This window comes from Anser brachyrhynchus (assembly GCF_964034855.1).
Source record: "Anser brachyrhynchus genome assembly, chromosome: 3".
NCBI classification, from domain to species: domain Eukaryota; kingdom Metazoa; phylum Chordata; class Aves; order Anseriformes; family Anatidae; genus Anser; species Anser brachyrhynchus.
In genome coordinates, this window is record NC_137696.1 from 34,092,051 (window position 1) to 34,104,486 (window position 12,436).

The 12,436-nt window shown below is 48.2% G+C and overlaps 1 protein-coding gene and 1 long non-coding RNA gene across 4 annotated transcripts in view; one reads left to right on the forward strand and one right to left on the reverse strand.

The window, feature by feature from the left end:
• Window positions 1-10,772, forward strand: part of TTC7A (tetratricopeptide repeat domain 7A) — a gene marked incomplete at its 5' end in the record, with an annotated part of 172,914 nt that extends 162,142 nt beyond the window's left edge. For all 3 annotated transcript variants that reach the window (XM_080588231.1, XM_080588229.1, XM_080588233.1), the window contains one exon: window positions 5,617-10,772. In XM_080588231.1, the coding sequence (XP_080444357.1) occupies window positions 5,617-5,838 (222 nt within the window). In that variant the 3' untranslated portion in view covers window positions 5,839-10,772. The remainder of the gene's footprint in view (window positions 1-5,616) is intronic.
• Window positions 8,911-12,436, reverse strand: part of LOC308193492 — a 34,744-nt gene continuing 31,218 nt past the window's right edge. The window contains exon 2 of the long non-coding RNA XR_013949687.1: window positions 8,911-12,183. This is a non-coding gene — a long non-coding RNA (uncharacterized lncRNA). The remainder of the gene's footprint in view (window positions 12,184-12,436) is intronic.

Sequence of the window (12,436 nt, forward strand, 5' to 3'; positions counted from 1 at the left end):
GGGATGCTGCAGCTTCAGTGCAGGAGTTGGAGAGAGGGAAGGCAGCGAAGGAAAAGCTGCAGTCGGCAAAAGAGGCAGCAGAAGTGCTGCAAGAAAGGGCTTTTCCTCCAAAACTGGATCCCAGTCACCATTCATTAGGGCAGCAAATTAAGATGTGGTCTCTAATTCAGTGCATTCAGTCAGCAACCCTGACTGCTCCCGCAGCTCCATGTATTCCTGCAGTGTATTTTCAGAGAATAAAGCTCAGATTTGTAGCTCAGATTTGCCACAGCCTGCACTGAATCAGCAGAATGGATGATTAGCTACCCTGCACACTGACAGCTTCTGCATGACTAAGTGACAGCACAACAGAAACTCACTCCACTGTTCACAGCTAAGAAAAAATTGTGCTTCCTCAGAAATGCAAAGGTCGTGAATGCAGGGGGGAGAATCACAGAGGAATCAGATAGTTACATGTCTGTCTTTATTCTGGGGGACCTCAGATTTTCAGGGTTCATCTTTGCCATTTTCTGAAAGGACTCTTATGTATCATGGTGTATGCAATAGATTTTGCTTACAACTTACTCTGATTGCTAAATAATTACAGAAGTGTATGTAGCAGTGCAGATTTTTCCTGTACATGAGACTGTTATCACCAAGTGCCAAATGCATCTTGAAAGGCTTTTTGCAGGCTTCTGCTGAATAGGCACACTTGTGAATGGGCACTTTGCTCCAGTATGCCATGGTCCTGCCAGCTGCTAATTACCCTCCTCGTAACTACTAGTGACATGTCCGTATAACAGGCTGTAGCAGAGAGGAAGGATACCCCATTTACCTTGAAATCAATTAGCTGATGCATTAGCGGTACCCAGCAATGAAGTCCTACAGCCTAATTTACTCTGGTAGCTTCTTTTTGACAATAATGGGCCAAAATTCCATGCTCAGTTGAGAAAAGTGGCAAAAACCATCTCACCTTGGAGTCAGAGTCTCATGCAAAAAAAAAAAAAAAAGAGAAAAAAAATGTGTGCAAAGTAATTATTAAAACCACAATGTAAAAAATAGAGTCTACTCTACCTGTACAGACTCTCCCAGAAGATGACCATGCCAAGAAAACAAAAAGCAGCCTTCTTGGAATGAAATAAAATATTTTCCTGAACATCTCTTGCCAGTACAAGCCAGAAAGGAAAGAACAAATAAATCTGTGCCACCTTAGTGGAAGGAGGCAGGGATGCCAAGACTCAAGAGAACTCCCTGCTGCTCATCAGGTGTTCGAGCTAAACATTTGCAAAGGAAGTTTTGACTTTCTTTACTAAAAATAAATTCCTCCTTGTGCGTGAGGTTTATTTTATGGACTTCCATAATGTCTTTTCTGAACTATTTTATGGGAGTTTTATGAGCTAACAGCTTTTAAGGAGGTTTCTTCAAACTCTAGGGAAATAAAGGCACAGCTCAGGAATTCCAAGACCTCCTGAATTAGGACTTCAAGGGGGAGGTTTTGCTCACTTCCTTTATTAATAGAAATTGAAAACAACTTGGTTTTTTTGCTCATCTAACTTAAAATGAAACATGGGTCTCCTGTTCTAAAACAAGAACAGCCTCACTCAATTGCTGAGTATCACATCACTGTGTGAATTACAATCCAAGCTCGGTACAGATATATTAATGCACCTAGCACGTGAAATGCTACGTGTGGTTAGCAGGGGACTGATGCAAGCCCTACCGACATGCTGCCTAATGGGAGCTCCAAAGCAAAATGATTCCCACACACCTTTTGGATTGGGTGTTTTGTATGTTTCTTTGTTTTTTATTATTTATATTATGCTTGAGTTAAAAAGAAGCCAGTCCTTATTGCCCTGACATGGGTACCACCAACACTGATGGAGAAGAACCTGCTTAGAGGTACTCCCCGTCTTTGGGAGGAAAATTACTGGGCAAAAATAGAAGTGCCGGTGCTAGCCAGGAGGTGGCAGAGGAGCCAGGCCACCTTGTGCGCTGGTTTCTCTGTTAATTTGGCAAAAACGCAAATACAAACCAAAGCAAAACAACAAAGCCCAGCCCCACCCTCCCTTTGCAAGAATAAGAGGATGAAACCCTTAATCATTTTCCTGCTTGTATTTATACTAATTGCTCGTCTTCCTGAGATCTGACTTTATGAAATTATGCATGCACACCAAGCAGATGAGTTTCCATAGAAACTCAGGAACTGAACTTTCATTAGAAAAATCTTTAAAAAAAATATCTTCCAGATAAAAATGCAAATTGCCTGTCAGTGGGTGGCTTTCTGAATTTATATATAATTTTTTTCTTTTGCACTGTAGGCAGATTCCAGCTGGACCTACATAGCAACAACATGCAGGCATTGTTTATAGCAAGCCAGACTCCATGGGGAAATGAGAAATTCAGTAGCAAAGAGAAGCTCTCAAGTGCAAATACCTCAGGGAAACAAAAAACTGAAGTGCTCAGTGCTGCGTGTTAGTGAGGCTTGGGGATTGTGCAGCCTCCAGCTCTCAGAAAATGCTGGTGGCTTGCAAGGAGCAGCGGGGAGGGAAGGGGAGAGAGGAAAGCCAAATCAAGAAACTCTCCTGCAAACAGAATTAATGATGTTCAACCTGCCCTTTAAACACCTAGCAGCGTATTTCTGCCGGTTCGGTTCAACCTCACTGGAAAGACTGACACCATCTGCTGTTGGCTCACTTTGGGCGAAGGAGTAGATCGAAGTCCTGGGGTTTGGGAACATTTGTGGCCTGGGCTGGGGAGCGGGTGGCCACAGCCAGACTTCTTGGGCTGAGGCCTAATGCCCAACTTCTGTTGCCCGCACCAAATGGAAATGGAGGCGCGCAGGCAAGAAGGCAGCCATGGGGCTTTTCGTGGTGGGAACAAGAGGGGAGGAGGACTGAGGGCACACCTGGCAAGGGCATGGACCTGGGCAGCCATTGGCACAACCAGTTGTGTGTGTCAGCAAGGGGGTGGACATTTAGCTCCTTTACCCTGGGGAGCCGCAGAGGGAAGGAGCCACGCCAGCCTCTGCTCCTTGACCACGGCCGAGGGTGCTGGGGCACACCAGGGCGCTGTGCCGCACGAGCGCCGCTGGGGTTTTACGAGGAGGTGGATTTCACTTCAGCATTGCTGAGAGGCACGAGATGTCAGCCGGGAAGGGGATTCCCCTCCGGCATGGAGGGGGATGACAGGCAGCAGCTGCACGGGCTCGCCGGCCCGTGTGCCTCGCTCAGGGCCAGCGGCCCCCCAGGAGCGCCGAGCGGCTGCGGCGGCCCCGCTAGGGCTGGGTGCCGTCAGCGGCAGGGCGAGGGTGGCGGTGGGTCCCCGGCCACCAGGGAGCAGAAGTGGCTCCGCTGGGTCAGCGCAACAGGAAGAGTTTTTAGGAAGAGTGGTTTTGTGGTCGAGGACAAACGAGCTGAGGTCGCTGCCGTCTATTCTTGGCTCTGTAGCAGACTTGCTATGGCCACACTACTTGCCCTTTCTGAACCTCATTATCCTTGTCAAGCGGGTGACTCAAATTATAATTGTGCAAATTCCTTCCAGTCTGTCATTACGTGCCAGCGGTCGTTTCCAGGCAGCCACCTCCGGGGGAACCGGGCTGTCCCACCGGAGCACCTCTGTTCCACCTGTGTCTGCTCGCAAGGGGATTCGGCCCTGGGGCCTTGCCGTTTTCCAGCAGAGAGAGGAACCTAAAGGAAAAACATCCCCACTGAACCTCTGAATGATGAGATTTGATACTCAGTTGATTATTCAGGTCAAAGTTACGTGCAAGAGGCAGTGAAACTTCACACGGTACTGCCTATATTTGATTAAATGTGTGTTTCTTAATTCTCCTCTCTGGCAAAGTAATGGTTTTCTGTCAGTATTAGTAATATCACTGTCTAGCATGTGTTACTCATACTGATGTATCCTTCATCTCTTGGCATTTTTGCAAGAGCAAACAAAACAAGACAAAAGAAAAATCTTCATTAATTCAAAAAGTATCAACATTTTTTCATTAGAAATTTAATTTGGGTTCTAGTTGCAAGAATTTTCAGGTTTCTTACATCTTTTGATATCAGCTGAAGGCAACTAGACCCATTAAAGGCAGAAGTAATGCTTCTCTTCGTATATATAACTGCTTCCACATACTGTCTCGTATCAGGAAACGCATGAAGTCAGGCAGCCATCTCCCTTTACAACATTTCCACATGTCCACTAAATTAAATTGTGGTATTTTCTTAGTAAAAGATTGCCAATACACGGCATTTCATTACTGGGCTGCTATTATACATGACACTGTAAAACTGAATTCCATCGCTTGGGCTGTTCTGATGTGGAAGCCTTTGAATCGCTGAACTCCTCGGCTGAGGAATCGGTGGCAAGAGCTCATCTATACACTGCAGTCCCTCACCCAACATGGGGAAGGACTGTTGTTTTTTCTGCAGAGGACAGGGACAACTTAGATATGAGCTCTTGCTTTGTATAAACTTGACCCTAAGAGCATAATCCTTACAAATTTTGAAGCATCTGTTGCTTGCACCATGGTGGTTGCTTTGGCAAGGTAGCATGGACCCTGCTGGGTCATCCCTCACGCTGTAGGACAAAGCCTTTAAACTCATCCTCACAGAGAGGTCACCTCGTAGCAGTGGTGGCATCTATGAGGTTTGGTGCTGCAGCATATGAACATACTGAGCGCTTGGCAGGCAACATGGAGGTGTTGGCTGCTTCTTCCACGGGCCACATCTGGATGAAGCTGGCGAGGCCTTCATCCTGGTGTGTGCACCGTGAGGAGGAAGCAAGAAAATGCCACTAATACGCTGTGGCATGCAAAGCCAGCGTGACCACCTGGGCTCAGCGAGGTCGGGTGCTGTATAATTAAAAGGGAGCCCGGCTCATTAGATGCTTTGTCAGTTCAGAGGCATCTACGTGAGCCCTATAGGAAAACATGTTCTTCCTACCGCTTCTTTCATCCTCCCCCTCCTGTTCCTTCCAGATGGTTACACCCACTTGTGTCTTTTCTTACCCTAAGGACAGCTTTTTAAGCAAGGTTCCTCCATCCTTCTCCCCCACGTTGCCTTAGGCTCTACAACGGACAGAGGGGCCCCAATGCTGTTACGGCTAGCCTGGCCCTGGAAGGGGGTCTCATCCCTCTAGTCCGTTTGTCAAGAGGAAAGGTCTTTCTATATGGTCAAGATGTTGGAGCTGAGGGACTTCACCTCAGCCTCAGATGGATTTTCCAGACATGCAAGTGGTAATTTAGGTACTTGGTGTAGTTGAACCTGAGTTCCTGGGGACTGGAAGCTGGTGCAGAAGGGAGGGATGCTTAAGGGGCCTGTAGCCTTTCCCTGCTTACCGGCATCACACAGTACCAGTGTTTCGCCCTCCCGGTAACACAGCAGGAGTGCTTGCAGGGCTGGATCAGTCTCTGCTTAATCTTCACAGTTACCATTTTAAATTACAAAATCAAAAGGATCACAACCAGAAAAAGCAGAGATCAAAGGCTGATCGCTCCTCTTCTCCAGAAGCACGGGGGAGATCCCCTGCACAGGGCTACTGCGCCTGCACGCTTAGGTCTGCCCAGCCTGCTGGGAGCTTGGGCTCTCCTTTCTTCTGCCGCCTGGTGCCCCCGCTAACCGCTCCTCACTTGTTTGTTGGCAGGGCCTGGTGCTGAACAGACTTGGGCGGAGGGAGCTGGCCCAGAAGGTCCTCAGAGACGCCATCCGGATCCAGAACACCAGCCACCAGGCCTGGAACAGCCTCGGGGAGGTCCTGCAAGCTCAGGGGAAAAACGAAGCAGCCATCGAATGCTTCCTCACCGCTCTGGACCTCGAATCCAGCAGTCCTGTCATCCCGTTCACTGTCATACCCAGGGAGCTCTGAGGCTTCTTCATTCAATGGACAGACACCAACAGACAGACAAAAAGACATACAGTGAAGAAACTGGATTTAACACAAAAGTGCCATTGTAACCTGGAATTGGGCAAAATAATTCCAGGACGGGGCTCAGGTCTACATGCTTAGCTGAGACGAGTCTAACTGTAGAGGAATTTGCAACAGGCAGAGAAAGAGAACGCCTTTTTTCTTCACAGATGCCCGGTTAACCCCCTGTTCAAGTTAATAGAAAGACTTACTTCAAAGTGTTGGTTCAAGGTGACTGTAGAATAGATTGTGCTGGAGTACAGCTGTTCAAAGCACTTGCACCTTTCGGTTTTTATTAAGGATGAAAACCCCAAATCCAAAGATAAAACCCTCAAACCCTGAGGTAAAGCCCAGACCAGCTCTAAACAAGAGTAAATGCACCAACTAATGTACCAAGTTGTATTTAAGCACCTAGCTGCCTCCACACAGATCTGACAGGATAGGAATGACAATTAAACCATATAGATGTGCAGTATATGCCATTTACAAAATTATTTCAGCTATTCTGATAATCCTTTTTCTTGCCTTGCTCTTATATACTGCATATACACACTATATTTAGTGTGGCATTTGCCTAGACCGGTTTAAATTAAAAATACTTTTTATTTTTAAGCTGCTATTGTAGTGTGATTCACAAAAGCAGAAAGACCAAAGACCCAATCAGTTCACACTTGGCCTAGCATTAAAAGCATGTATGTATCTCCAATTACATATTATTGAAAGGCCTTTCTTGAAGTAGCTAATTATAAACTCTGAGCTTCATTCTTGTTAATCACCCATTCCCTCACTTTTAGGAATGAAACGATTACCAGCATGTAGTGACTGAACTCTGTGCTTGACTGCGGTGCTGTTCCTGGCACCAAACCTGTTCATATCTGTCTTTTCATGGTCTAAAAGACAGCAGCATTCTGCTAAGGGAAAGTACGCTGAAGGCAGCATGTGTGTATAAGAATTGCTTTTCTTTTAAAACCAAATCCTGGGATTTTCTGCAGACATCTCACGTCAGAGGTAGGGGCCGCGCCTGCAGCGGAGCGGGCTCGTGTTGTGCATCGCATCAGATGTAAGCGTGATCCCTGGAGCTGTCTGAAGAGCTCCTAATCCACTGCCCTCCCGCTGGCTGGCAGGGGCGGAGAGGCAGCTGCCGGACCCCACGCTAAGCCGATCCTCACCCAGCTCTGGGTGACCTGCCCGCAGCCTCTGCAGCCAGCTGGAGCTCTAACGTGCTGCCAGCCCCGGCCGCGGTGCTCCCAAGGCGAAGGGGATGCAGAAATGAGCCGCAGGCGCTTTCCTACACAAAAGGTTGGGGCCACGTGCCCGTTCCTGACCAAAGAAGACTTGTGCCTGCTCTGTAAGCAGGTTTGCACTGAAATACGCCGTGTACGATGGCTGTGCCCAGTATTGCAGTCTGCAGCTAGCTCCTTCCAGAAATCCTAACGTCCTCAGGCAGTAAATGAGTCGGAGTTATTCCTGCAAGACCAGGAGGCTCTGGAGCAGACTTGAAGTCAGCATTGTTTACAGTCATTGGGAAACCTGCAGGCTAGCAGAGACCTCCTGGGCCGTGCCTGTGCTTTTGCTCCTGCCCCAGCCTCCTCTGGAGGCACCCATGCCCAGGCAGCAGGCTACACCAAGCTCTCCAAGCAGCCTGTTGCACGCCCAAGCCGATTTTTGGGGTGATGGCAGTGTTAAACCAGACTGGTGCAAGAGCCCAGTGTATTCCTCAGCTCACCCAGGTGTTGGGAGGGAAAGCAGCGCAGCCACAGAAAGCGCTCAGCCCATCGGGTCTCCAGCTTCTCAGTGGCATCAGCCGAGGCTCCTCAGGCCAGAGGCAGGTTTCCACAAAGACAGTGTTACCCAGCCACATCACTTGTTTGCGATAGCATCAGCAGCATAGGAAAGAGTAGTACCAGAATTAAATGACTTTCATGGAGACAGAAAGTTGCAGCAGAGACCCGTTTTGCTGTGTGGGATGCTCTGAGGTTGGCTCTGTGCTGCAGGTGGGAAATGAGGATGGGGAGGAGGGAAGTGTTGACATGTTTGTAAATTGTTAGCCAGGTGTTTTAAACCCAGTTCCACTGTTAGAAGCAATCTGACAATAGACTTCAGTAGATACATAGAGATTGGGATTGCCTTCCAATACTTGTTCTGGTCCACGGGCCAGTTCCAGGATGGGAGCGAGCCTTCTGTCTAAGACACAAAAGAGTCCCTGTGGTCTGACATCTCCGCTTTCCTCTGCAGCATCTATCTGCAGGGCACTGCCATGGTAACCCCAGTGTACCAGACAGCTATTCGAGTACAAGCCGTGCCTCAGTCCCTGCGACCGTTCTCACAATCTCTGTTCTAAGAGGTCAGTAACAGCAGAGAAGCAACCGCTCGCAGACCTTGTTACTTCTGTGTGCATAGCTTGTAAGCAGCCACCAACGCATCGCCTTGGTGACCACCGAGGGAGGGAGCTTCATCTCGGTGGCGCTGGAACCTCCACGGCACTCATCTTCCCAGGAGAGGTGCAGAGGTGCGCGGGTGCTTTGTGTGCCTCAGCCAGCCGGATGCTGGCCCTGCAGCTCCTTTGTGCCTCTGGGGGCGGCACTGGCACTGGAATCGCAGCCCTGAGGTGCTCTGCTGCCGGAAGACGCAGCTCCCATCAGCATCAGGAGGAGTTACACAGGTGAGGCATCTCCACCCGTGCAACACACCACAGCCCCGACGTCAGCTGCAGACACAGCTCTGCCTCAGCGATAGATTTGGACTCGGCCCCAAGATTTGCTGGGAAGTTCCCAGAGGGTACAAAGCACGTTCGCTGGAACAGTGCATTTCTGTAAGGTTGCTGGTACATTTCTGTGTTTTCTTGCTAATACTTTGAGGTTTAGAGACTGACATTATACTGACCTAAAATGCTCTGCACAGGGCAGGAAGGAGGGCGGTGTTCACAGACTTGCAAGTATTTCGGGGGGTAGGTCCTCTATCTGTGCTTGTTCTTAAGCATGGATTTTGCTCATACTTTCAGGTACAGATAAACAAAGATAAAGACTACAAACATGCCTATGCATTCTAGTATTTATTTAGATACCAACATTGATAAATCTAATAGACCCACTTCCGTGAGCTGATTAAGTAATACTCCTTTGCATAGCAGGAAGCCTGGCATGCTTAATGCTTAGGGTTTTAGACTAAGCACATGAGATTTATATCCCATCCCTCATATGAATATTACAGATGATTATAAGTAATGGAAGTTTGGGGAATAATAAGGGAAGTACTGATTCTGGAGTCTTAGTGCTGACTTGAGTCCAACTGTTTTCTCATTAATTTAGAAAGAAGAGGGGAAAAAATAGTATCATTGTCTGAAGGATCCAGGTACAGCCCGCTTCCCTTCATTCCACCACAAGGTTATTTTCCTTTGAGTCAGCAGGGAAAAGATAAAAAACGGCAAAAGGAAACTAACTAGCTCTTATTTTTCTGTTGCACAGTGAAGAAGCAATATTTGCCATTGCCTTTAACCAGCAAGGTTTGTACATGGTAACAAAAGTCAGTCTGCCTGCAGGTGAATAGAAGGAGAAGCCCAGCAGGCCAAGGAGTGACCCCACGCCCTGCCTTAGCCCGTGTAAACTGGCATCACCTCCGCTGATGTTGGTATTTATGAGCGTGCTGGTATTTATGAGCATTTCCTCCAGCTGAGGCTGTGCCCGCCGGTGTCCTCGCTCCGTACAGGGAACACACGGGGAGTTCTGCACAGAGCAGAGCTGCCATATTCCTGCGCTGCACCAGTACCCCAGTCCGTTTCTATTGGTAACAGTTCATGCTACTGATTATCACAATGTTTCAGAAGTGCTAATTATCTTTTCTTAGTAATGACTAATAAATCCAAATGGAGAACAGTCCTGGAGGGTGTTTACTTTAAAATTCACTGGCTGAGAACCAAGGTAGGCACAGCACTGGCTGCTGCCGTGTGAATTGCAGTTATCCCCCGAAGTCCCATTTTTTACCAGTCTCAGTGAAGCCGGAGTTTGGCTCCTTTATATTTCACTCTAATGACAACAGAGTGGGAAACAGTCATCAGTGAAAACAGATCACTGCCATGATCTTTTTTCAGCCAAACCAACCGAGATTTGATAGTTGCAATTCAGCCCAGGAAAGTAAGGCTCCCCAGAGCAGTCTCGGTGCAGCGATAATTGCCTGTGACTGCATTGTGTTACAGGCACGTTCGGCAGTTATTCAAGGAGTATGTGTAGCTGGGACTTCTCTCTCCTCCCTCACAGGTCCTGTATTTGGCCAAGGAGAGCCGCTCCGTGCCCAGAGGGACAGCTGCAGTGCCGGCCGGGTGCCCTCGGTGCTGCTCCCACCCTTCCCGGCTGTTCCCCCAGCCTGGCCGCAGGCGATGGTCTCCCCGCTGCTGTAGGTCGGTTCAGTGGGATATTAGAGCGTGGTCGGCTAAATAGTTATTTTCTCAGGAACGGGAAGCAGCAGCATCCATCAGCTGGGTGGTGTTAGCAGGAGGGCTGGGAACCGCTGACCCAGCAGCCCGAGGTGGTTCCTCTCCTTCAGCTCATGCCTCCAGCTCCAGCAAACTAAGGCAGGTTCCCAAGTGACTGGATCTTAAAAGACCCGGCTCATTCTCCCCCAAGAAACACATGCCAGTCTGTAGCTAACACCGCCGAAAGGGACCATGGCACCACACCGCTGCAGAGCAGAGCGTGCTGGTGCAAGGAGGAGCCTCTCCGCCCCGGTGCACGGAGAGGCTCTTTCAACTTTGGCACCTAGGCACATTTCATACTCGGCAGTGCCGCCCAAACACTGTTAATGTGGTTGTTGCAGTCGTTTTTCCATGTAACTTAACATTTCTTCTCGTTGGAAGATGTTTTCAGCAGATGAATAAAATTGACCCTGTGGAAAAAAAAAAATGCTCCTCATGCATAGTTATTTCCTGCCATTTTCAGTGCTTTTAATATATTCATGCCACAGATACTTCAGGCATTATGAAACGGCTATTGGTTGCATTAACTGGAACCTAGTGTGCCTAGCAAGTTACCAGTTGCAAAGGGCATTTTGGCCTACACCCTGTAGTTCATGGGAAAAACGGGAGTGAGCATGCAAGCAGCATGCTTTCAGAGAGGAAGAGGGCCAGGAAAAAGGAGCAGTGTAGCTTCAGATGTTTGGATTTATGCAGATTTAAGCGAGCATCGTGCTTTTCTTGTGCTTCTTCCAGTAAAAATAAACAAAGGTAGTGTGAGAAACTAACATCAAGGTCATATGCAAATACCGTGTCATCTTGTTTAGGGACTCACCTTATTTTGGCCACGATGCCATTAATAATCTGGTTTTTGCTACAATCAGTTTAATCCTGTGGCCATTTGGAAGTAGCTATCTCCATTCAAGAGCTTCCAACGCATTCTTTGCATTTACACGTTAATCTTCTGGGCAAGCTTCAAAAGGGCCTTAAAAAAAGCCAGACCCTTAGTGTCATGCTCAGATTAAGGAAAGGATTTTTGAAGAGCAATTCTTCCTAGCTGGCTGCTTCAGGTTATGCGTGCATTCAGTACAGCTCGAGCAGGACAGGGTTCCTCTAAGCTAAGTCCTTCAATGGTTACAACAAAGCCTTAAAAGCTGGAAATGGAAGCAAACAAACACCAGCTCTGGCATTTTCCCCTCTTTCCCATATGGAGAAAGGAAGCAAACCGATGGCTGGGGTGTCCGTGGGGCGCAGGGGGAGGAACCCAAACTGGCACTGAAGAATTGGGTTGTTCAGTCCCCACTTAGGGGCAACTCACAAAGAAATTAGGCTTGGCCACTCCTCTTCCATTTCAGCTTAACTAGAGTACATGGCAAGTTAGCCTCGCTGCATCACGAAGGTGCTTGATATTCCCGTTGTTTAAATGGGAAGAAATAAGCCTTTTCGCCCCCAAGTTTGCTCCGGATGGTTTGGGCACTCCCACGTGCGTGGACTCCTTCCCATGTTGGAGAAAGGAATTGCACTTTGGTAGCAATTTAACGTGATACTCTTGAAAGAATATCTTTTAAGAATATCTTTTAATAACCTAATCATACCTCTGCTTCTGTTTTCCTGCTGCTGAATGGGGAAAACTCACTCCGATATATATGCTGAATTCCTGCCTGGTGTGAAGCCCGGATGTTCAGCAGTCCCGTGAGTAGTGAGGGAAGAAACGGGAAGCGTCCCTGCTGCCCGGCTGCTCACTTGCACTACTGTCTCTGGCTGTCAGGTTTTCGTGGAGCCAGGAAAGCAGCAATGTTGACTCTGTCTTGAGCCACATCCCCTGGGAGGTGTCACGTCCCCCTCAGTGTGCCTGAACGAGTCTGGAACAACAAAAAAACGCACATAACCCGCTGATCCTTAAAGACTGATGTTAGAGGAAGTAGCAGTAGGTATCACTGGTTTATGTAGTTGCCATCTGCAGCCAGGATAGCATTTCACTTAGCTCTGGCTGTCAAACCAATTTCCTCTGCAGTTGTTGTCTCTAAAACGAAGAGCTACATCTCCCAGCCAAAAATGTCCCCACAGGTCCACCAGCTGAAGGGCAAGATCCAAAGGTTTTCTCAGTGCTCCAAG